Raw genomic sequence first — 27,653 nt, 5'->3', positions numbered from 1 at the left:
TTAAAAAGTCATTTAAGATAACAATTGTTAGTTAATTTTACTTTAATTACAATGAATCTATCAGTAAGCAATACAGTAGTAACAGTGCATGCTTTGATGTCCAAGTAGTCTTAAGGGATACTATATAGAGAAAGAAGGAGTGATGAATCTAGTAAAGCAGGTGGGGGAGGGGGGATCTTTGCTGCCTAAAGCATCATCGACTCTTAATATACCTTTATGTTCAAATGCAGCAGCATCCATTCTCTGACTTCTTGCATTATTACCGTATATTTACATGTTTGCATTATTATGTATTCTAATAATTATATTAAGGTTGTTTTTAAATGTGATGGACGCTTTTATATAAAATATGTTTTAATAATTCTTATTTTTCAAATTAAATGATTGATTCAACTTCATGTGAATATAATTTAATTTCTTAATGCATGATTCAAATATGATTATCAAAGTTATCATTTTTGCTGTAGCAAGTCCTTAAGCCTCTAGATTTAACATTCCACTTTTTTATAATCCTGTGGTGCCAAGACAAAGTGGTGCTAACTTACAGAGTGGTGAATAAGATCCTACAAACAGAAAAATATCCATATTATTCATGACCTGTCTTTTTAAACTATTTTCATCTTCTTCACAATAACATTTTGGTGAGAATATCCGAGTTGACAATTGAACTCCACATCATTGTCAGAATAGATGAATTACTTTATTAATTCCACTTTAGTTAAATCTCATCCAGTGTCATTAATTTTTATAGTGTTTAATTTTTAAGGCTATTTACAGAATGTTTATAGAATGCTTCAAATTATCTGCTTATGACTTTTATTAAATTATTTTTGAAAGAAATAACCTATTACATTTTCCCTACTGTGCTCAACATTTTAATTAAAGCTCTTAACATTTAATAAATATTTTAAAAATCAATAATAATGAATTATTTAATGTAAGAAAATAAATAAATGGTAAAAAGATTTTTTTTAAAAATTAACTCAAGTTTTGCTGTTATTGATTCAGTTTCATTTTGAAAGAAGTACATGTAGGGATTTAATTTGTACAGTTTGTGTTGGGTGAGTAAAATTGAATGATGATAATGACAGTTGTTTGTCTTTTATACAGTCTGGTGAAACACTAGATAATTCTAAAGAAAAGTTGTCATGTAGATTAAATTAACCTCAGAAAGAAATAGCCTAGAGAAAGACACTGTCTTAGATTTTATCATTTTGTAAATAATCATTAGTTATGTTATGAAATCAGTAACTGAGATCAGTGTAGTTTCCTTATCCTTTTTATTGTTCTGTTTATTATCTTTTCAAATTTATTATCCTTTTTATTGATCAATTAAATACATATTTAATACAATGTAAAATGCTTATTTTATTTCAATTTCAATATATTCAGTATAATTCATTGTTTTATGTTCAATCTTTTTTGTTCTAAGCCAGTCATATCTTTTGAAAAAAAAAATTATAAGTTGAAAAAAGTTATAAATTAAATGTTGTTGGCAAAGATTATGAGCCTTTTCAAATTTAATAGATCATTCATTTCTTCTTTGCCTCCTATCATTTTTTCTGAAATGGATCAAAAATAGGGTATCTGTAATTTAATTTCTTTATCAATAATTTATTTACTTTAAATATCATTTCAAATTCTCCTTTTCTCATTCAAAAATTCTAATCCATGCAATTATGTAATTATCACATTGTTTGATTATATATTTGACTAGATTTATAGTATCGCTTCAGTCCTAAAGATCTATAATTACCTGAAATTTTATTGTTAAAAAATATGTTAAATGATATTTCATTTTCAAATTTAGAAAGCCATAACCAACCTTCTCATTTATTTTTTTATCTATCTGTGTAAATCATATTCTTCTCTGTCTTTTCCAGTTATTTCAAATTTAGTTTTTGAAATTCCCATTTTATTAATCCTGTCCTTCAATTCAAAATTTATCATTCTATATTTGATCATTTTCTATATCTATTTGATTCTATATTTAATATTAATTGCATAGTTCAATTAATTTGTTACTGAGAATTGCATAGTTCATTTTGACTTTTATGCTGAGTGATAGACATCCTTTGATACCATAATAATATGATTTGGTAATTGAAAGGAGAGAATCTTTAAATTTTTATTAATTAATTAGTTAGTTTAATCTTACATTGGTACCATACTTCTACTTCATAAAGAATACTTTTTCCAAGTCATTTTTTTTTTTTTCAATATCTACTCTCTATCTCCAAATGAGTTTAGCTCTTCTCAATTTTTCATGATTGTTTCTCTTGAATCGTATTTATATATGGAAGGAAGTAAATTTGGAATCACATTTATATAATGTTGTATCTGGTAATTTTCTTAAAAAATTACCTTGTTAATTTAACATTCTGTACTTTTCTACCATCATCAGGTTTATAACTTAAATATATAGCATTTTGCTGTCTAAATTTTTGATAAATTTTAATATTTTGTATATTATAATTCAGTACTGCTTTTACTGTTACTTTATTATTATTTGATACTGTGCTTTTTTTTATAAGATAAAATAAAAATTAAATGGAAGTTTTTAATTTTTAGTTTTGATCACTTGAAGTGTGGTCAAAAATGAAACCTCCTCCAGAGGATGGAAGCTTGGAAGAAATTACTTCTTCTGGTTTGAATCATGAAATTAATGTCATAATTATTCGAAGACCAGATGAAATAAAAAAGCCTGGTGAAACCACATATACTCTTGCCACTTTTGACAGAACTAAGGAAGGAGAAGAATGGCCTGGTGATGAAGTGTTAGAGAAATTAATTCCTGAATTGCCAAAAGTGAAGGTTCCAGTGGTGAGCAAACCAGAAGTTCCAGCAAAAACAAACACTCTGCTCAAGAATCGTGTTAGAAGGAAGCATAATCAAAAACCTGTGCAAAAAGATAATAATCATCGACCAAAACCTCCCCATAAGAAATTTCACTCTGAACGATCAAGAAAACCTCCATCAGTCTCAAATATTGAACCTTGGGTTCACAAACCTTGGGAAAAACAAGCATTTTTCTCTGTTAATGCTACTTCTCTGACTTCAGAAGTGCCTTTTAATACCTTTCAACAACCATTTCCTCCCAGGATAAGCAGTAATAATTATAATTTTCCTAACAATAGTGCTTATGAAAGAAATATGAGACCTACTGGAGGACCAAATATTCCAATTTTAAACAATCATCATAGACCACCATTATCAAATAGAATACCTAGTGTTCCTTGTCCTTCTTTTCCACCACCAACTAGATATACCTGGCCTTCAAACAGATTTTGTAGTACATTTTCTGCTCCAAATGTAGACTTTACTTGTCCACCTCAAAATTCTGACTTATTCACTGAAGGTCCCATTGTAAGACATCAGGTAAAAAAAGGTTTATTGGGTGATAGTCCAGTATGCCTCAATATCCCAATAGTATCCAATATGCCTCATACTACAAATTTGCTTCCTAGAGATGAAGGAAATATAGGTGATCAAAACAGTTTTATTTCAAATACCAAAAATAATTCCATGCAAGTAAGTTCATATGATGGTAATTATGGAAGGATTCCAGAACAAAATTTTGATAATTATGCAGATGTCAATGAAATTTCCATACAAAATTCACGCGATTCTTATGAGCATCCCAATAGCACAGATGATTCTAGAAATGATTCATTTAGAGATACTAGTGAAACAAACTATAGTAGGTTCCTGAATTCTGGTAATTCAGTTGATAATTATGAAAACCAGTATTGGAATAATTATAAACATTTAGATCATAACTATCCAAATGATAATAATAATATATTTTTAAAGACCCCAAGAGATTCTTATAATACAAATTATGTGGAATTTGAAAAGCCATCTGCTGGAGTTAGTCAATATGAAAGTGATTATATGGAAATAGAGAATGACGATTTGTGTGAAAATAATTATAATGAGTGCCAAATGTCTAGTATACAAGAGACTTCTTTCATGAACAATTTGGGTCAAAATCCAGAAGAAGAATCTTTCATTCATGTAAATAATTCAACTATTGTGTACAACCAAAGAGATTTTCAAAATGATGGATTTTCTGTATCTACTGCAAATTCTTCTTCTCCAGGATCAAATCCGAATTTAGTGAGAAGATTGAACAGGCCATATATCCGTACTAAAAATACACAACGGACAAAGAAACAATGGACTATGTATAAAAATACAAATAACAGACAGAATAGAGGAGGAATTAATAACAAAGTAAGTATTTTACTTTTTTATATGTATAATACTTTATATATATATATATATATATAATGTAAAGGTAAATGTTTGTTTTATATGCCTTTTAAATCTACAGTTTTTGTCTGAGCTTTGAATGAAATTTGGCATATGTACTCTTCAAGGCAAAAAATCAAAACCCAAAAGTTATTTAAACATTAATGAAATTTTAGTGTTTTTCAGCTAGATCTTTCAACAATTTTATCTCAGAAAACTGATTTTTAAACTATCACTTACAATCTCAAAAAAATTAAGTTTTCGGTATGTTCAGTTCATTTATAAGGGGGAAAAAAATCTATTTTTTTAAGAATTAATATACTAAATTATGTGTAACAATATTTTTATTATTATCATGAAATTCAAACTAATTTTATTTTCTGTCAAACCTTCAATTGCATATAGTAATTAGTAGTAAACTATTTTTATTTAAATTTATTTTTCAGTGCTGCAAATAAAAAGGTGAAATTTTAAATGCATCCCCCACCCCCCGTATTGGTAACTTAACAGCCAAAAAATTCTAATATTCTGGACACTCAAGTTTTTTTCTAAAGGTGGCTAGTTATATAATTTTTGAAATATTGTTTAATAATTTATATTCATCTAAATATAAACTATATATATTATTGTTAATGCATCTATTATCTATTGATACAAATGCAAATTAAGAAAAGTCTACTTTATTGTAAATATATGAACCTAAATGTTCTTTATTAAACCAACCCATATAATGTTTTCATTATTATTTTCACATGGTTTTTATGAAAATTTGGTTGAATAGTCAGTGTAATAAATATTTAATCATAGTACTTAGTATCACTTTTGATAAATTGCACTTTCCATTTCAACGTATCCACTTTCATATGGCACTCTGGTACACAAGCTTGTCTATCTTTTGTCTAATCTGATTCTGATAGTGGTGATCTTTCTTATATATGGAAATTTTTCATAATAGTCATGAAACTTCTTTGATATTAAATGTTGTGACGCTCCTCCCCCCTTCCCTCCCCCACACACACTCACTCACTCACGCTCTCATACAATGTAACATTAGAGTATTACTATATTCAGTCTAAAAATAGATGGGGGAAATGGGAATATTTTGCATTAATTAAGTAGGTTATATCTATTTTTACTCACTCTCATGGTTCTAATCTTCAAAGTGTGTTTTATCATAGATAAGGGATAACCACCTTGATAGTTTAAATACTATGAGACAATGAAATAAAGTTCATTCTGTATGTGCAAAAATGCAAGTAGTGTTTTTTAATACCTATAGAGGTTCATTTTGTAAAAATTGTAGCATAATTCATTGAAAACTGGACCATTTACCAATTTTTATTTTATGTTCCATGATTTTTTCTTTTTCTTTTTGTTAGTAGTTTCTCATGTGCTCTGATCAATTTTATACTTTTTTTTTTTATAATACTTCAAAGTTAAAGGATCAAAATATTTTGCTGATAGTACTCGTCAAAATGCAAACCATACGGACGCGTGCACACACACATTGATTGCTATTAAAAAAATGCAATCTTGATAAATTCTGGAACTTCCAATGAATAAAAATTAAAATTGTGAACTAAATTTAATTATTTTAAAAAATTAAACTAAGAAATAAGTAACTGTGAAAGAACATAATTTGTGTTTTTTCATTTTGGTCATGAAATTATTAGAAATGTGTGTGTATGTAAGAATACATGTAACTGTATCACATCAAAATTTCCACTAATAATACAGATGAGTATGTGTTGATGTTCTACAGAACAGGCCATTTGATCTTGGCAAATATATATTTTGGAAAATAGTTAATCACAAGGTGATTTTTTTTAGTTCTAATTAAAAATTAGGCAAAATTTTGATGTTTTTCCATGATAATTTTCAAAATTAATACAGCAGCACAAATATGGTTGTCATTTTAAAATTAAAAAAAAAAATTCTTAATGATATCAGTTTTATAATCAGGATAATTTCACTTTTTTTTTCTTAGTTAATTTGAAATTTAAACTGTTTCCAATGTTTTCTTCCATTGTTGAAAGCTAAGGAAGCTGTGTGGTTCACAGGATGAATAAAAAATAAGTTTGCAATACTGTGAAAATTAAAGAGGTGAATTGCATTTTTAATGTCATGGTTGATTGCTTACCATTAAGAAAATTTATTTCCTGAATGAACAAAAAATATGTAAAATTATTAAAAGAAAATGTTTTATTATGTGACAATCACAGATATGAGACAGAATCATGGATATAAAATTGAGTGAAAGTGATTTCACTGGAATTAAATATAACAATATTTTCCTGGCACTGGTTGATCTCCAAAAGTGACTACTCATACTCTTGAATGATTGAAAAAAATTCCAATTTCCTGATCTGTATCTATTATGTTGGTATCCTTCACCAGTATTTACTGTTTATGGTATAGTTATTTTAGCATACTTCCTGTGAATGCACGGATTTTAATCATCCAGTCTAGCATGTTTTGGTGCTTCTTATATTGTGTTGGAAAAAGACAGTTTCCATATAAATTTTTTTTCATTTTTAATAGGCTGCAAGTTTTATAATCACAATGCTCTGATAGCTGAAATTCCTTTTTATTTGCTGTACTAGATGATTACAATTAATATGATAATAAAGTTAGTTTTATTCAGCGGAAGTTCTTATAGAGTGTTTCATAAAGAACTATCTTTGAAAATAAGTGACTTGGATACACTGACTTTTAAGTTGGTTGTACTTGTAAATCCTCAATGCAGTCATATCAAAAGTGATTCAAAATATTCACGCAACGCACATGTAACAAGCAAGGAGTGAAATGGCCAGTGATATTCTAAAAGTATGTCACTAGAAATTGATACACAAACTTGACAAATAGGCTCCTCCTGCTTGTTGAGTGTTAAAGAATTGCAGTAAACAATGTCTTTCAGTGTGCCTATGGAAAGTAGTCGAAGGAAGTGTGGGTTGGTGAATACAGAGGCCAGTCCATGACTTCTTCTTTAACTGTTGAATTGTTCAATACAACTCTTATCCTCGAAGTATTTATCCAGAAATTCAAAAGCATCTTATAGTATGGGGAAGAATCATCTTGCATGAACCACATTGTGCTTGCTGAGTGGCGGCAAATTGTTGAAGTTTGAAGATTTTTCAAACCATTTATCTTGCACTTCTACGATTAGAGGTTGCTATTGTATACAATGTATTGTCAATGTGAAAGGATTTATTTATTAAATAATTTTAAATTTTTGGGGACGTTAAAGTTGATAGCCACTTATCTGCTGTGAAACTCTGCTTGGTAGACCATGCTGTTGAAATGGAGGTTTGCTGGTCAGGTGTGCAACCTGGTGTTATTTTCAACGATGCAGAAGCTTCTTCTATTCCAACATCTTTGATCTGTGTTTTAAAAAATTTGTCTTTTTAAGAGTTTTATTTTTGCAATCTCTTTTAGTATTAAAAGAGATCTGATTTTGCAAAAAGTGTTTCAAATGTGGCAAATCCAACCTCTTGCTTTCATATTCACATTTTTGTATTATATAATGATGAACCCTTTATTTATGGTGTGATTCCCGGCTTGTAAATAATTGTGAGCCAAATCTCATTATCGGAATATAGTGGGAAACTTGTGAAAATGGTCTGTAGAGTAGCTATGATAGTCAATTCGCTGCTGTGATTAGTAAAACAAGTTATGTATGGTAAATGTGACAGCTAATAGTCCAATCTTAAGAACATCTTTAATGTCACGTTTAATTTATAGAACTGCTTTGCCTTACATGAAGATCTTACCTATCAATTCAAGATATTGCCTAATTTACTGTATCAGAACTGCTTTGTTTTCTTTTAGTGCAATATATCATTGTCTTGGGAATAAATATGATACTGAAATAGTTAAACTGCTGATTACTCTTCGAAAAATAAACTATGGTGAAAATATACACTGTATCATTTTTTAGAGAGTTCAATATTAGATATCAAATTGAGCAAAAAAAAATTTGCAGTTCATGGGCTATAGGTGTAAGGTGTTGTTATTTTATTTTAGAATGATGCAGATAAAATTGCACTTCATTTGATTAGAAGATATTCCAAGTAGTGATGGGAAATGTTCTGATTATTTTCCAAGAAAAAGAAAATATTGGTTCATTTATTGAAAATAGTTAAAATATCATTTTTTTACTTTTCAAGTCTTTTTCTAAAATATTGAAATTGAATTTTTTTTATCATCAATGCAATTTTAATATGTTTAGAAGGTTTTAAATGATTCTATGATTAATGAAACTAAAAATAACCATAAGGAATTATTTACAATTGCCTTTTTATTTTTTCCTACATTTAATTTGAAGCATTAAATGAATGATTTATGATTAATATAAACAACAATAGAAAATAAATTGAAATATTAAATTATGTGTAATGGATGGCTCCTGCTTTCCTATTTAAAGAAAATTGAAGTGTACCTAACACAATATTTATTACAAATTAAGTAGCATCAAATTAACATTTATTATTATTATTATTTTACTAAACCGAAAATTGAATAGTATTGGTAAAGTGTATTTTTAAGCTGTTATTTTAAAAAGTTTTCATTTTTACTGTGGCTTTTTAGAGTGCAATTTAAATGCTAGAAGAAAAGCTAGCAATCAAAAATATAATTGTATGTGAGAATCATATTGAAGTTATGCATGTATTTCTGGAGGATTTTATGGGTAATAAATAAATGCTTCATTGGTTATAATGCTCAAAACTCAAATTGTCATCAGAAACAGTTAAGTCACTGCTGATGCAGAATCCTCTTTTTTTTTATAAGAATTTCAATAACAATGCACAATCTTCCTAACAAAACTAGTTTTGAGAGATGAAAATGCTGCATAAATTTTTGTCTTACATATTAAACTTTTTATGCGCACATTTTGATAAGTGATGGTGTTGCAAAAATTTGCATTTGCATATTTTTGGTGTATATCTATTGCTCAAAATAAATTTTTTGTTTATGCAAATCCACTAAAATCCATGTGCCCTAACCATTCCCATAATGGTGACAATTATATATGTTATGTAGGGGCAGTGAAGTGGCTATGCCCTATATGATGAAATGTCTTACAGTATTACTAGGTTTATGCAAAAGTTGGATAGTTAATGAGCATAATAGCCAGTCACAATAAGCCCTGTTTATATGGCTTAGTTCTGTGGTAACAGGGCGACTGGTTGTAATTTTTAAAAAAGAGTACTACCAGGTCGTAAGACACGAAATGTTTCTCTCTCCTAAACAGTAGGAAGCAATATTTATTTGACCCAAGGCTTGTTCACCTTTCTTGTTCAAAGAAATTTCCATTATTCAAAATACACATCTGGGTACTGAATTGCACATTAGGCTACTTAGCAGGTGACATGCATCAAGCATTTCATCCTGCAATGTTGGTAGAATAGTCATTTTAAGCCTATTCTGCGACTTTTATTTCTGGAATATTTTACCAAGTATTACATTATATTTAATGTGTTTCTCAGAAAAGTACTATCATGTTGAAAACTATACATTTCAGTGTTAGATGTAACAAGTTCTCTAGTACATCGGATATTATGCCTTACAGAAGTTCTAAATATTATACTCCTGTTAACATATATTCATAAAATACAGGACCAATTAGCCTGTTTTTGAAAATTCATCTCCGAGTATTTACACGACCACCGGTAGACAGTCTATCGGTGGTTGTGGTATTTTGTATATTTGATGTTACTGCTCAGTTATAAATGTTCTGTCTATTGTGCATTTTCTTACGCATAAAACATGTCTCTTTCATCTGTTTTATGTTGGGATGAAATGTCAGTTGGAGTTTTTAAATGATGAAGTTGCATTATTTCCCAATGTCCCTTACATGCAATATAAAAATGTTTGCCAATACTAATTAATGCTTAATTTAATCATGATTGTTCGAATGTGCCTTTTGGGGGAGAACTCAGTTTTTAGTCATCTTTCTTTTGCTATTCTAAGGATGATTGAAGCCTAATGCATCCTCTGATTGTCTTGGCATTCCTATTTTAACTAGTCAGTTAATATTCCTTTAAAGTTCCTTGATAATAAAAATTATCTTCTGTAAATAATTAGGACAACCATCGAAACGTTTTGATATAGCTGTCCTTATTTTGCCGTTACATTTATTGCAAATTAAAACTATCTCTGTACTATCTATCAGTCTCGTCTGTTAGAACGTTGTTCTGCGACCAATTGATTAATGTATTGTTCTGTACAGTAATATAGTAAAAAAAATGACTTTCCATACTTATTTGCACAATGCTCAAATACACCAAACATGCCAAATACATATTAGTTTCTATTTTCTTGTCTTGCAAGACAATTTTGCTCATTCAATACGCAGTCTACTGATAATATTACAGTTTCAGAAATTATTATCAAACAAGTCTATATTTTATGCAAACTATTCTTGGTATTATGTGCACTAGATGTCTTTTCAGTTTTCTACAATTGATATTTCCTCCCTTAAAAGTAATCTGATCGTGTTGTATGCAATTACTTAACTATACCTAAATACCTAACACACTATACACCTAAATGCCTCTTTTGTGACTAGTTATCACGTTCTGAAAACGGTGTATGTGGAAACGGGAGGGGTACTTCAATAGCCTCACATTAAATTCTTTTATTGCCTTCAGCTATTTTGTAAGTGTTTGACCAAAATGATGGTTGTTTCTTGCGCCGTTGAAATTAATAGATCAATCGATAAAAGCAATTTGGCTTGCTCTTAGATTTCTGCTTTTGGTATGTTTGGTGTAATATGGCCAAACATGACACTTGCGCCAGTACAAACCAACTTCTGTTTTGGATTTGCTGTGGTAATTTGATGCAATTTGTGAATTTAAAATCCATTTAATCTAGTAGCAGCTTGTTGGAACTGTTTGTCTCGCCAACTATTTTCCCTATGCATGTACAATTTTTATATAATATTTCAAAAATAAATGTATCACTCACTAGATGTGAAGCTGCCCTTTGAGAGCCATAATAGTTTGGTGACAATCTAGGTGTTAGGATTAAGGATAAGCGACCATCGTCTATCAAACATATCCCGTTAAACGATGGTCGCATAACGGAGTTAACATATCCCGGATCCATATCGCATGTTTAAACATATCCGTCTATCATATATATATATATATATATATATATATATATATATATATATTCCGTTATATACAGGGAGGTTTAAATTAAAGTGGCTTTGTCAGATGTGTGTAGAAGTCGTTCTGGTTGACATAATTAATTGAAGTTTGGTTTATACATTATATAGGCCAAAGGGAGAAGAAAACTGCAACAATCTACAAATTTGGTGTAAAGATCGCTTACTAAATTTCATCTTTCTGGTTCAAAGCGTTTATGAGTTATTGTTACAGACAGACGGACACTTTCCTAAAATCTGTTTTTCGAACTCGGGGTGGTCTAAAACGGGGAGATTCATCAAACTCTGGAATTCGAATTTTTTGGTGATCATAATACTTTCTCTATACTACGTATACGAGAAAGTAAAAGAGGGTTTTAAGAAAGAAATCAGCAGCAAAAGCAACATTATATTGTTATGTAATCAGAATGTCCGGGCTGTTCAAGCTTCACGTTAGGACATGCAGTACTCCCATTTACAACGATTCTGAGTCTTCACTGCTTTATCTTGGTTAAAATGTACCTCATCTGATCACGAAATGTTTCAAGGTCTTGCATGTCAATTTTTATTCTGACCCGAAACCAGTAGGCAAAATCAATGCTTTGTTCCAAGTCTTGAAAGTGCAGTTTTTGAACCATGTGAAACATATGAATATCACTTTGAAGTGATTGCAGAATCTTTCGTGCCGTAGTCCAAGGGATGAACAAATCGCGTGGCACCACTCTTATTGAAAAGCATTGGGAATTGAACACTTTTTCTACCACGGCAGTAGTGATTTCTTCCACATTCTTTTCTTTAATTACAACCACCCTCTATGTGAGGATTCAATATCATCACGCAAGTGTGATGGGAAATTTTGCAGGATAGTGTAGCTGGTCAAGTATATTACAGTCGTGCTTTCAAAATCTTTCTCCGAACTTCAAAACTAGTCTTTAATATTATTGGATCAAAGTATTAGATTTTGTTATGTTCTTGAAGGTAGTTATAATTAAAGTGCAGGTGTTTGAAGGGCTGTAAAAGAAAAACTGCTTGGAGTATGTTGAAAAAATTTGGTATATATTATATTTACAACATAGAGAAATAAATTACAAAATAAAAAATTTTAGTTCATTTTTTAAAAAATAGATGGCCCTGTAGATGATTAAAACGTTGTTTTTGTTCTGTACTATGTCAAAATGAATACCACTTCAATTTTAAAATCATTATGATGATAAAAGTCATGTTACTTTGAGCTATAGCCATGACTTTATCAAAGGTAGAACGTGCTCTGTTAATAAAATGTTATAACCAAAAGAATAGCAATTATAGTGCTGCTTTGAAAGAATGTCGCCGTCTTAAAGATTTGAGAAAAGGACAGATGTCTGTGAATGGCTTAAAGAAAATGATTAATAGATTTGAAGCTACACGAGTGCTCCCTGGAACTAGAGAAAGATTTGTGAATCGGGGAGTTGTGGAAGAGATATGGGAAGCAATTGATTCAGGGTTAATGGATTAACGACCTGTAAGCGCTAGAAGTATAGCAAGGACTTTATCGAAACTATGGGCGACCGTACGCAAAGTCTTGCGCTACATTTTAAGACGCTATCCATATAAAATTAAAATCTTGCAGCACTTGCAACTAGGCGATCTACAACAAAGAATTGATTTTGCCAACTTCATTCTTGCCAATATTGATGAAGACGAATCATGGATTCGAAAGATTTTGTGGACTGATGAAGCGCATTTTACTTTATCTGGCCAAGTCAACACCCATAACTGTGGAATATGGCACTCATCCAACCCTCATACTGTTTTTGGGAAACTCTTGCATTCAACGTTTGTTACAGTTTGGTGATTTTCCGTTGATACTTTTTATATTCAAAGGTTGTCTATAATTAACGTTCTCGGTGAAGTTATTTGTAATATTTAAATTAAATTAATTCCAAAATATTTGATAATTATTATTTAAATTTAATTGCATTTAAAATTTTTGAACTCTTCGGTATAAAGATTCAGAAAAATTAAGTGTAGCATCTCATACATAGAGAAAAGAGGGAAAGAAGCGCAGATTTGGTATTTGCCCTGGGCGCCCTTTTATGTAGGCTCATTACTGATTCCGTGTCTCCTTTCTTAGTTGCGAAAACCTTAATTGTTAATATCTGCAGTGTTAAAAGCACCAAGAGGTTTCAATCTAGTGATTTGCTTGTCGAAATTTTTAAATATTCCTTTTACCATATCTCCTCGTACATTGTTGAATTCTGTCAAAATGGTATTCCCTGTGGAAAATTGCTAATTAAAAGTTCTATTAAAAAAAAAATCTTAAAGAACTGCAAGATTAGGGAGTGAGCCATGTATTGTGTATCTATCTATATGTTTCGATGGACATCTCCTAAACACTGAGAATCTGATTTTAACATTTCCATCTGTCGTAATATATTAAAATGGAGTATATGTGTACTTCTGTTCGATCTTATAACCCCAAACTTCTTCCCATTTGAGGCTCAGTTTCAGTTCTATAGATGAGTACGTTGTTCCATTTCTGAGGTTCCTAGAGATCTCTACTCCTTTCAAGTTTATACTCCCTTTCACCTTCTGCTTTCCACTTGTTTTTTCCATCCCTCTCCTGCCATCCGGGTAGCTCTCCATAAGAAGTTGTTGCCACTCTGTTTGTTTTTTGCTTCTCTTGGACAGCCAAAAACACCATGCATGACGATCCATTAAATTGGTGGTGCACTGTTTATCCCCGGTATATCGATTCAGCTGGTAGCTAATCACCTGAATGGTTAATCTGCTGAGGAGAGGGGTTAGGCATTGAGGGTAGTTACTGTCACCGGACATGACTGAGCGTACAGGTTTCGGATAGAACTAATTCAAGCGTTGAGGCTGGGGATGCCCGGAACAGGCGACTGCATTCCCTCGTTTGACTTCATAACGGGCAAACTTGTCGGCCCGAATCTGAACAATGTCTTATGGGGGAGGAGGAGGTTTCCTTCAGTAGGCAGCAATGCTTCAAATCCTGAGCATAACAACTATCGAATCTGTTTTATAATTCAAGTCTTTTCATAATGTTTCCCTTTTTCTTATGGAAAATGCCATTTCTGGAAACATTTGCCGTGAGATCTATTTAAATAAAGTCTATAATTCTCATTCAGATTAGTCCCCATCCAACATTAAATTCATCCAGAGGGATAATATCCTTCAGAAAATTACTGAAAGTTTCAAAAAGCTTACCAAAAATTTTAAAAATCCAAGTAATATCTAATATAATCCAGGTGTATTTTTATCTATATAGATAACTAGTTTCTGAACGCTTACATTGGCCATACTTAACATTGGCCTTCGGTTCTGCTAAATTACCGGAATTAATAAAAGCTGAGTATTAGGGCCTCTCTATGAGAGCCTACATTCTGCATCTGTTGCACTGCAACATTTGCATCAAGTCTCAACATTTTGGGCATTTTAAATTTTCTTGCATGGAACTTTGACCTTGCCAGTTGTGCAGAAGCTGGCCATGATAGTACCGACTGCACTCTCGAAACTGTGCCATCTGGAAACAAGAAAAAGAAATTATTTCTACAAAATTCAAAAACCAAATTTCTTATCCCGTAGTCAGTAAGCTCATAAAATCTGAAATCCTTGTAGCTGGAAATAATTGCTTCTACCATAAAAAAGTTTTTTACCATATCTACTCAATAAGGCCCAGCTCATATATCATCTTGTATTGTTTCGAAACTATCCGACTTCACTACAAAACGTCTCATACGGTTAACCGTCTAAATCCCTCTTCTCTATCTATTGTAGCAATTTGTGAGGCTACTGCTCCTTCACCTGATGTAAAAGGATTTCAACTCTTAACTGGGAAAAAAAAAAAGTCTTGAATTAAAACAAATATCACTAGCGCAAGAAAAGAAATTTTAGGCAACCTTGCCTGATTTAATTTCCACATCAGCATTATCCACAGTAAATACAATAACGGATGTCTTCAAACAATATCACATTCTGTTGACACTGCATTGCGATCTCTGTTCGTGTTTAGAAGAAGCAAATCTCTTCCTATCTCGGGGATCAGATGCAGATGTCTAGTTGAACTTTTTTGCAGTTTCGGTGGATGATATGATACTTAAAATATAACATGTTCGAAGTTACTTGCCCTCCGCTGTCTATTAAACTTCAAAAAGAAAGAAGGAATGCATTATTCTTAGAAAATACAAACTTTTATATCTTAATTTTTTCCCCCTGAATTTTTCCACTGAGATTGTATCTAATGGCATTATTATTATAATGCTCTGTTTCTGATATAATTAAACTCTTTTAACATTCATGTGTTTTTTTATACAAATACTAGCTGCCCGGCAAACGTTGTTCTGCCATATAAATTATTTCTAGTGAATATTTTGTTTGTTAGTTAAAAAATAACGAATGTATATAAGTGTGTGGGGATGGGATCTATGAAAGCAAGAGGAATGGAACGCTGCAGACGATGATCACCGATAAAGAACACACCAACAATTTATTTTACACAATGTATTTCATTAACATAATGAACATATACATTGTGTGATCCCTTAAAAGTTAAACGTAAAGTGAAAAAAGTAATCTATTTTTTATCCTAAAGTATAAAAATGAAATAAAGGAAATCAATACTTATTTCGAAGAGCAATTGAGTGTACGATATTTTTTATCAGTCCGTCTTTAGACTATACAAAAACGCTCGAGGGTTTGCCCACGCCAGAACATGCCACGTATAGTTAATTGTCCGTGTGAAAAACATGTGTGCCCTAATCTAAGCCGCAAACAGACATCGTTTGGCTTTGCGACTTATTGTCATTGCAAATGCCAATCTAATAGGAAATTGAACGCGTTTGAATTCATTTGGCATGTCTGTGAGAATCATTGGCATTCGTGGCAGCAAAACATCTGAGGCTCAGAATTTGCCGTTCAAATGGTGGCTTCGATAACGTTTTCATCAATTTTTTAGTCACCAATCGGGTGCCATTGCGCAGCCGTGGTGAGTTCAAATTCCAAAGTAAAATAATCGGAGATCCAACTTTCAATCGTAGGTGTGATGACATGCCTGGCAAATCCAGTGAGTTCAAAAACTCTGTTGGATAATTTACAACTTCGTTAGCATCGCAAACTGTATCGATCGATTTGTATGGTCCAAGTCGCCTGGCAACGACTGCTTGTATCTTGAAGTTTAAATCGTCGACGTCCACATTTTTTGCTGCGAAAATAGCCCTTTCTGCCAGCCACGCATGATTTATGTACTGTGTGCGTACATCGGAAAATATGCAGTTAATGAAAGCATTTTCCTAATCAATGATAGTGCAGAAATTAGTGGGCAATTTTATGAATCCAGGATTTTCAGAGATAGCAACTTTTCCATGGCTGATATCTAACAATTGGTCCGAGAATGTGTCAACAGGCAGATGGATCTTGTAGCATTTGCACGGGCATGTTTATTTTTAGCTGGACTTTTTCAACATTACGCCACAGTGGCGGTGATTTCAAGAAGCGTTGATCTCATCAGCGTACGTTGAACATGGAATGACAGCGTTTGTCTGAAATCACCTGAAAGGATTAACGGAGTGCCGCTGAATAGTTATATATATATCTTTGAGTGTTCTGTTCAACGCCTCAAAAGAATGTGTGCCATAAGGCATTCATTCCAGATGATAATTTTGCGTATTTTCAGTACCGTGGCCATGGACGATTGTTTTTTTATGTTACACATTGTGTCTGGGTTATTTTGAATATTCAATGGCAGCTTAAATGCTAAATGAGCTGCTCTGCCTCTATCCAATAAAGTTGTTGCAATGCCAGATCATGCAACGGCCAATACGATCCCATTATTAGATCTTATTTCGGCGAGAATTAGCGAAATGAGAAATGGTTTGCCAGTTCCTCCCGGTGCATCCAAAAAAGAATTAATTTTGTCCTGCCGAAACTGCCAGTATAATGCGGTCGTAAATGATTTTTTGTTCATGCGTCAGTAGTGGGACATTGCGAGTAACAATCGCTGCCATTTCTGCAGTATTGTACTGCAGTTCACGATTCATTTTGGTGTCCATTAAATCAGATGCACTTCAATTTGGCGCACTCATACTGAAATGACTGAGTGATAAATTGGCAATGACAACGCATAGATCCTAGATAGCAATCAATGCTTCATTATACATAGCGTTGCTGAATGTAATCGTTAGATCGTTGAACCGTGTACGAAATCGATGCAATATATCGTCAGTCATTGAATCTTTGTACTTATCCCACAACGTGTCTGCACGTCCCGGGAAACATGTAGTCAATACTATAGCGAATTGTAAACAAATTTGTGTTGCTGTACAGCCCAATGCTGCTTCAGCAAGCATATCGTCCCAGTGAAAAAAAATTCTGGACAGGGACACCCTAATTACCTAGCGTTATGAAATATACTTTACGACCTATTCTCATACCTACCAAATACACATAAGAAATTTCATAAAAATTGATCGAGCCGTTTCGGAGGAGTGCGAACACAAACACCGTGACACGAGATTTTTATATATTAAATTTCAGCTTTATATCGACATTGTTCACTTCTTTATGTTCTTTGCTCAACACTTAACTTCTTAGACATAGTTTACACCTAACGTTTGGGACTAATGTTTGTGATCTTTCTTAACTGGTTTTTCCTTTCAGATTTGAGAGCATAATTTTAAACATTTTTCTGATTGATTTTTCTATCAGTATTCACGAAAGGATTTTAGAATTTATAGCAAACTTTTTTATTATATCAGCATGACGCACTTGATTTACTATATCCTTAGCGCAACAGAGTCAGTCTTGGTTCTTGCGCCACTAAAATCTAACCAATCCCAAACCCCTTCCGCTGCTACAGATGTCAGCGTGTTGGCATTCTACAACTTCTTTCCTCAGGACACTGATCTGCATCCGCTGTGCAGAAGTCGATCATGATAGTGGTTAATTATGCAGAAAAGTATGTAAATATCTGTGAAATTAGGCAGATCACAAAATCCCTACAAACATTAGCTACTTTTCTAAGTTCACGCTCCGGGTAAGCAGATAAAACTTTCTATACACCAAATGATTCGATTCCTATAGACAAGCAGTTTCCAGTTTATAATATATTCTTAATTTCTGATATATTCTCACATAATCCATCCATTACACATGTGAGAAAATATGATTTTAAATGGCCTAACCCTACAATTATCGACATAATGTAGAAAGTTCTGAGTTTTGGATAAAATCTTCTTTACACATTTTTTCTTCTAATAATAAGCTGGTCTGTGAAGTTTCTCATTCCCCAATGGTAGCAGAAGACTTCATAATAATAATAATAATGAGACAAATCTGATACATGCTAATTCTGACTCTGAAGCTATGCTAATAGCGATATTCCCAGGAATAAAACTAATAAGAAAATTTAATCGTTTTCAGTTACCATTGATTACGATCGGAATGAATCTTTGAAGAAAGTCATTTTGTTATGGAACAGCAGCAACTCTCCAAAATTTAAAGTTCCAATGAGTTGATTTTAAAACCTTCTCTCCCATAAGATTAAGTATTTAATATGACACCAAACGGAGAAAGCTTCAATATTTGTTCCGTTTTTCTGTTCCCCGTTGTTTGATATCAGTTTGATTTTTTTTTTTTAATATTTGTAAAAAATTTTATTCGGGTAATTATTTATTTTTGTGTATTTAAATATTTTAATTTTGTATTCGGGTTTCGAATTTTCGTTCTTACATTTTGATTGATTTTTTCCTCCTAATACATTGTTTTTATTTTCAATTACATTTCAAAACATTTTGGATAATATTTGTTTTGTTATTTGTTTTAAATTGTCTATGTTTTTTTCTTAAACTATCATTTTTAATACTAACTTTAAATGTTCATAACTTTAATAACTGTATACGCTATTGCTATGAGCTATAGCGAAGTATAGACAAATTTTGCTCTTGTACCAATGAACTACGACATTTAATCTATTCATAAAATTTTACTCAACAGCATATCAACTAAATGAAGCAAGTGTACTTAAATTTGCATTCTAATTTCTATCAGTTGTTGAAAAGAGAAATTGTATCCCTGAAATGAGATTTTTGTCTGCATTTGGTTCAATATAAAAAAAATAGCTATTCATTTTTTCAAGGTGTCCTGATATAGATTGATGATTTTCAAAAATTCATAGCAGGAAAACGGTTCAAGGAAAGAAAAAAAAAAAAAAAAAATCTTGCAGCGAAATTCATATGGCAGGGCATAACTTTTTTCTCCTGTAGTTTTTTTGGGTTTTGTTTAAAAAGTTGTCGATAGATGGCGCTGCAGACAGTGAACATGTAAATCAAGAAATAATTGAAAATCATGTCGCATTTTTTCCCAAATCTTTTAATAAATGAAACTCACAATACAATATTTTCGAAATGTCCACCATCAGTCGTAATCGAAGGACAAAATTGGTAGACATTTCCTGGAATTTTTTGGATACAACATGGAATGGCTGTACGTGTGTCACTGATTGGCCAATATATTTCCTTTCCTGTGAAGCATGGATAAGTTAAAGCAATTACACGGTTACCAAAGTATGACTCTAAGAAATGGAAAAAGTCAGCAATGCGTGCCATCTTCCATAAACTAGGATGTTGCGGATGGTTCGTCTAAAACATTTTCAGTGCCACAAAATCATTGAAAATTTCAATATATCGTTTTAAAGTTGGCTGTATCATTTAGAATAAAGGATGCCATCAAAAACATAACTTGTAAAAAAAACCAAGTCTCGCAACTCAATTCTTCTATCGTAAAAAGTTATGAGATACATGTAATATCAAGTCGGTCCATTTATTCATTCCCTACTTAAGGGTCCTTCTGTCTTAAGTTATTACGTAATTAGCTAACCTAACAACATCTTATAGTGACCATATCAATATTAAAAATCTTTTATGGTTTAAATAAATAGATTGACTTGGCCATCGCATGAAAACACAACGCATCTTTACATTAAATTAGATTACATTAACATATTATATTAAATTAGATTGTTTAGTGCGATTGCCAAGTCAATCTATTTATTTAAACCGTAAAAGATTTTTAATATTGATATGGTCACTATAAGATGTTGTTAGGTTAGCTAATTACGTAATAACTTAAGACAGAAGGACCCTTAAGTAGGGAATGAATAAATGGACCGACTTGGTATTACATGTATCTCACAACGTTTTACGATAGAAGAATTGAGTTGCGAGACTTGGTTTTTTTTTTACAAGTTATGTTTTTGATGGCATCTCATTTCTTTTTATAGATAGTCCTTTTCTTATTTTTGTATGTAGTCTTTTTCTTTTCCTGTACTACTTTTTGAGCTTCAGCTACAGTTTTTCTCATCGACACTTCGTCTATGATAAATAACACTACTTCTTTCAAATCTGATCTCAGAACTTGGAGCACTTCATCTGAAAGTGCCTTGTACTTCGGTGTTTCCTTATGTTCTACAGGCAGCTGCAATAGTCTATGTATAGTCAATCTATTAACACTGAATGCAGCTATTCCTGTTGGAGCACTAACTGCCACTTTTTTGTTTAAATACGTCTTAATCCAAACTTTCAGAGTTTTTGTTAAATAGCACTTCCCAGTGTCACCAGTTCCACTCACAAAACAGCGTAAAACGTCAGCGTTATTATCAGTTGTGTCCATTTTATTTGTGATCACATCGAATACTTTTTTGATCGGCATTAAGTTTTGCGATCATACTTTGAAGATCAGTTTGCTCTTCTACCAGATTGATTCTCTGAAAGTCAACCATTGCATTTGCAGCTTCCTTAGCTTCTAATTGAATTATTTCAGAATTAGATATTGTTACAAACCTGTAATTTTGCTTCCCAGTGCAAATAGTGTCATCATAAGAAAGATCGTTTTACAGTAATCTGTATTGGATGCTGTAGGATGCCGAGCCAGTGATCCCAGAGCTTGGTGAAAGACTTGGCGACGAATTTGCCGACAAAATGGATAATGCTCGAAACTTCGAGAAATTTATCGATTCGTCCATTATTACACACATATTTTAGTTTTTCCTTAATTTATACACTGAATTCCTTAATTTATACACTAATTGTATTCTAAATGTGAAGCTTCTATGTCTGCTAGACTTAGAACATTCTATTATTCTTAGAACATTCTTCTATGTCTGCTTGGATTAGAAGTGCCTTAGAATTTTGATGATCGGTCAGTCAGTCAGTGACAAAATTCACAAACTTTGACTAGTTATAATTCTGAAACTACTGGTTCAAATTTAATGAAATTTGAAATATACCGTGTTTATTTCATGCCTGCTTGGTTACTGAAAATTCAGGCTTCTAGTTTTATTCACAACGAAGTTATAGGACGAAGAAAATGACCTGAACTGCTTCGAGAAAAGGATGGTACGGCCGTGCCGCTTGTTTTTGCTCGACTTGGCGGGGGCACTGCCGTGCCCCCAGATCCAATTCCATATCTATAATTAGTAACCAGCTGCCCCTACAGTCACTTAAGAATAAAATGATTTTGGATATAACATTGGGGTTTTCAGTTTCCCAAATTCGCCATTTCGTTTATTGTCGAATCCATCGAGATGGAAATGTATTTCATCTGAAAAAAAAGGGTGGGGGAGAGAGAGAGAGTTTATATCAATATTGCCGCCGTCAATCATGTACAGTAATTCATTCGCTAACATGTTCCTTTTCTCTGTGAATACGGTATGATGTTGCTGCTGTATTTGAATTTTGTACAGGAAAAGGGCTAAGCACCCACGCATTATGGTACGCGTCACCATTTTGCTCACTTGACATGCAGCTACAATTTTTTAACTGATTTTCTAGGAAAGCGTTCATTTGTTTCCACAACGACCTTTGCATTTACTTTTGTAATAGCCGAACGGTATCGTTCAATAGTTTCGACTTTCTCGACCGCAACTCTACCTGTTCTGTTGAATTTCTCTTACAATTGATTTTTTAACTGATTTTCTAGGAAAGCGTTCATTTGTTTCCACAACGACCTTTGCATTTACTTTTGTAATAGCCGAACAGTATCGTTCAATAGTTCCGACTTTCTCAACCGCAACTCTACCTGTTCGGTTGAATTTCTCCTACAATTGATTTATTGTAATCGACTATGGACTCTTAGCTACTTGAAATTCGCACTGGAAGCTTCTTGTCGCAGTTACACTCTTCCCGAATCGGTGGAATTCTAAAACAAGAAAAATCCTCTTCTCCAACGAATACGTCATTTTGGAAACTTCCCTGCAGAATCGGATGTTCAACTTTCTGCTGCTTGTCCAGTTACAGAACACTCATTTTAAAGTTGAAACAGTAACATCTTTTGAAGTTGCGTATTTTGATTTGCATGCCAGAAGAACGATAAAAAGGGACTTGTAGCGCCATCTCTCAGTAACTTTTTGAACTATAAGCAAAAACTGAGAGTTGAAATATCTATGACCTTCTGCATAAATTGGCAGTATTTTTATTTATGTATATATATAATCCTTAACCATTTGCCTCTTATGCATTTTTGAAAATCGTCAGTATATTTCAGGGCAACCTGTATATATAGATATATTGCAATTATTATTATCTTTATTGCTATCATTATTGATACCCTTTTTAATAGCTGTTTTTCATGCTGTTTGTAGTACTTTACACATTTTTTTTTCTTAATTATAAAAGGGAATGTGGATGTGAGTTATAAAAATATTACCATAACTCATTGCTTTTATTTTCTGAACATTTCTGGTGATGAGTGCGTTAAAAATTAAAGTTGTTAATGTGTTTTGTAAAAATATATAGTAAATTTTATTGCAAAAATATGAGAATGCTGTTGAAATAATAGTAAAAATGATTACATGTGAAATTGCTATAGCTTTTTCAAAATTTCTATTAAAGAATTTCTGTGGAAGTGGATACAAGCTGATCATCTGATTTTTCTGAGTAAATGATATGTGTCACTGCTTTTTGACATTAAATGATGTCTGAAATTAACTTTATATTTTCAATGGAATTTTGAAATAAAACTGTAATGATTAAAAAAAGGAAGGGGGAGTGGGAAACATTGCACTTAGAACAAAATAAAGCATTTTCTCTTGACAGAATTTTCACCTTACTGCTGTGAGCTTCTGTTTCCCCTATGACTGATTTCAGCATTTGTAATCTATATATATATATTGAGCAAAAATAAAAACCAACTAACTGCAAACAAATGCTATCCTTTGAAGAAACAAAAAGTTCTCCATTTTGAAAGTATAAAATACTAAGATTATTCATATGAATTAAATCTTGGACTTGTTATTTAATTCTATGTAGTTGGTAAAATTTTTGTCATTATTTCATTTAAAAGTACTTAAAATCTTCGAAATTTCCTTTTATTTTATTAAATAAATAATTGTCCAAATCTTATGATAATTTTTTTATATATTTAATCAGTTTTTTTTTAAGAAAAATAAAATTCAAATGTGCATTGAATAACTTCTTTATTCCTTTTTTAAAATCATATAAATTATAAAGCAATTTGTTGCAGTGTTACTCATTCATTAAACAGTAATTTGCATCTTATGCTGATATGATATGTCAATATGCTGTGCCAATACAATTTTGAAATATCCTGTATGTTTTGATTGTGGAATGGCATAAAAAAATATGCAGTTAGGTAGCATACACAAATGTCATGTAGCATATAGCGTCAAATGAATTGATTCTATTCCCTCAGAAAGATCTGAGATCTTATTATCAGAAAGATCTTATTTTTGTCATCACTATTTGCTTTAAAATTTTTGTTCAAAATTTCAGGGGCCACAAAGATTCAACAGGAGAAGGAGACCTTTTCGAAAATGAACGACATGCAATTACATCTGTATTGTTTGTATATATATTTTAAATTATTTCTCTGTGATACGTGTTTTTTCATTCAAAGCGAGTAACTGCAAAAGTGCCTTATCTGAAGATATTTCAGAATGCAAATGTATATAAATAAAAGTTCCCTTTGAAGGAGCTAAGAAAAATATTTTATCTAGTGTCTGAAAAAAAAAAAATTGCTTTTGAAATTCAGAAAAAGGTCTATATTATTTGAATGTAATTGTACTATCTTCTTGTAAATAAGTCTTTTGTTGATGAAAAGTTAGTGTTTTATTTTCCTTTTGTCTATTTTAATTTTTTACAATGTTTAGCTTTAAAAAAAGCATATTCAATACTGAATAGCTTAAACTAATTTGAGTTTGAATGCGTAATCCACTACCTCGGCCAAAGACATTGTAAGAAAGATTGCAGCTTTTTAAGGAATGGATATTTTTATTTCTCCACTTGAGTATTCTCAGCAATCCAAGAGCCTCAAGCACTTTCATGTATGTATGTGAAAGCATTTAACTCAAATAAGAGATTTAACTCTCCTATGTGAGTAATATTCAACTCTTTTTATTTAGTGGTTTAATTCTTTGTCATTGGATGAATTTATTTATTTATCTTTTTCATCAAGAATTAACGTGATTCTTCTAGAATCAAGATCTAGAAGAATGTGTAATTGTAACTTGAAACATTTAAATTAATTTCATTGATAAAATGTGGCATGTAGGTTAATTTGATCTGCAATATAAAAAAAAAAGTTTCATTATTCCGTTTTAGCATTGAATAGCTAAAATGATTTCTTATTGTTGCCATTTTAGAATAATGCATTAAAATTTTTGATGGATTTTATTTTTATTATTATTTTTTTAAGTTTTAAAATTTTTCACATTTATGTTAATTTTTTGACAAAATTAATTTCTTTTTAAACCACAGTCAGAAGTGTTGTGATAGTTTTTAAACAATATTATATCAATTGAAACAAAAAGAACTGCAATGGTTGCATTAAATTTTTGATTATATATATATATATATTGATCGAACCTTTTGTGAAGTAACATTTTCAAATGGATTTATAATTTCCATTTTCTTTCCTCTGTAAATGTGTTTGGAAGATTGCCACATTTAGAATGTCTATTAATCATGAATTACTAATTAATAAATGGCCAGTATTATATATTTACTATTATTTAAAAAAAATTCAATATTGGATTTTTAAAAAGTTTCAGTTGGAATTTTTTTTAAAAAAATCTAACGCTGTGTGGGATTGTTATAGCTTGTAACATTGAAATTTTTACAAATTTCATTGACTCTCCATTATCATAGACAGCTTAAACTGATAATCAAAGAAATGCAAGATACATCATTACCCTTTTTATGATCCTGATGTATTTGAAATAGCTAATTTAGAAAAATTTATTTCTGATTACCAGCCATTGATGTTCTGTATTATGAAACTGTTTAAAATGAAAGGTTTTAATTTTCTGGAACTCGTTCTGTTATTCTAAGAAACACATTGCTTCATGTGCTGGTGATACAATTACCTGTTACATATTATATTATGTCGATTTGAGATCATAATTAAAAACTGAAGGGCAAATTGTAATATGTAATGATAATCCTAATGAATAGTATCTCATTTATCTGGCAGATCTCTTACTGAGTAAAATATTTTCATTATCTTTCCTTTGAGGCTCTTGGATAGGTAATTAAAATGTGTTCATTATATTAATTTGAATTAGTTTTACCTGTTGTGTTCATCTTAGCATTTGCTTGAGATATTATTTTGTATGTGTCATAATTTTTATATGTTTTTTGTCAGTGTATGTTATAACATTCACTTTTTACAACTAAATGATTTAATAGCAAAAGATTTTGTTGAAATGCCTTCCAAAAATTTGGTATTCTGTTGATGCTAAAATTTGCATCACTGTGTCTTGCTATGAAAAGTATAGCTAAATAGTTATTTTTCTTGTTTTACAAATTTATTTTAATTTCTTATATGTTAAGTTTACCAAAGGATTAGATAAGGCTGTAAATTAAATTGTTTATCAGTATTTTGAATGAATTATAAAGAATTTGGAAGAAAAAAAAAACATTCAATTTGAATTCAATTTCCTTATAAACATCCTTATAAATATATATTTATAAACATATTAAATATATGATAATGGTGATTTCTCTTTAGTTACTAAAAAATTTATGAATTGAAGGTGAAAAAATATTATCTAAAAATACCTGTGATGTGTGCATTTACATTTTAATGAAATAAAAATATAGATGTGCTAGTGCTTTGTTTTGCATTCATTTTTCATCTTGTAATACAATACTGTGAGAGTATTTATTATTAAGTTTTGCTTTTCAGTAAATCATAAATTTTAAAACAAAATCTGTCACACTTCTGAAACAATTAAACTTAAATAACACAGTTAAGAGTTTGTATCTGATGTAGAAGAAATTGGCCATTGTTTTTCACTCCATCATTTAAGGCCATTGGCCTTTAATTTTATTGAATTGCATATTCGTTTTACATGCCAGAGATCCTCTGTTTTCCTTTGCAAAGTTTCATGTCTCTAAGGAAGGATAACTGCTGGAGGTAACTGACAGTGAACAAGCTGACATTTGACAAAATCTGCCATTACTATTTTAAACTATCCTGTCCCTGTCAGTGATATAAAAAAGCCTGCACTCAAAAGGCAAACTGAATAAAATCTCAACTTACTCAGTTAAGCAACAACATGTTGATTATTGTCTTAGTTTGCTTCATAGAAAGCGTGGTACAATTCTTACTCGATTAAGAATAGGTCACACTAGATCCATGCTTGGTCGTTTTCCTGTTAGGAGAATCTGCCCTTCAATACAATACAAGCATAACAGTGCCCATTGTCAGTTTAGCACTTTCCGATGGATTGCCAACATTTTTATTCACAATTCGTCCGTTACTTTCATTTTTGTTATATTTTAAAAGACAATCTTCAAAAAAATTACCCGCATCTTTTTTGCTTTCTTAAAGATGACTAATTTTTATTATTTAATCTAACTTTAAAAAAACATTAAGCATATTTATAGTTTTCTTACAGCTACTTTTAACCACATACAATAAAAATCGGTAAATTAGATACTTGACAGGAGTTTTTAATAAGTTTATTTTAAAACAATCCTTGACACGGCATAATCAAGAATGCTTTCTGTGCTATTGAAATAATATCAGATTAATTTTATAAATGTGGGGCGTTTTAAAAGAAAACCAGTACAATAAAAGGCATTTTATACTACGATGCTTGACTAGAAGTTTTAAAACGCATACCTTGTCTAAGCTACGCATCTGCTATCCAAAAGCCACTCTCTACAAAATGTACTTGCTCAAATTCTGCAATAAAATATCCCTAAACTAACCTCCCCCCCCCCCCCGAAAA

General features: G+C 31.3%; 1 protein-coding gene across 3 annotated transcripts in view; it reads left to right on the top strand.

The window, feature by feature from the left end:
• The window catches only part of LOC129964143 (uncharacterized protein DDB_G0287625-like), a 28,611-nt gene extending 2,254 nt beyond the window's left edge, over positions 1-26,357 (top strand). For all 3 annotated transcript variants that reach the window (XM_056078842.1, XM_056078841.1, XM_056078840.1), the window contains exons 2-3: positions 2,572-4,236; positions 24,190-26,357. In XM_056078842.1, the coding sequence (XP_055934817.1) occupies positions 2,599-4,236; positions 24,190-24,234 (1,683 nt within the window). In that variant the 5' untranslated portion in view covers positions 2,572-2,598 and the 3' untranslated portion in view covers positions 24,235-26,357. The remainder of the gene's footprint in view (positions 1-2,571; positions 4,237-24,189) is intronic.
• Positions 26,358-27,653: the final 1,296 nt, after the last annotated feature.

Source organism: Argiope bruennichi, chromosome 3 (assembly GCF_947563725.1).
Source record: "Argiope bruennichi chromosome 3, qqArgBrue1.1, whole genome shotgun sequence".
In the NCBI taxonomy this organism is placed as follows: domain Eukaryota; kingdom Metazoa; phylum Arthropoda; class Arachnida; order Araneae; family Araneidae; genus Argiope; species Argiope bruennichi.
The sequence above is the reverse complement of the archived record's forward strand: the minus strand, read 5'-3'. Positions and strand labels throughout refer to the sequence as shown.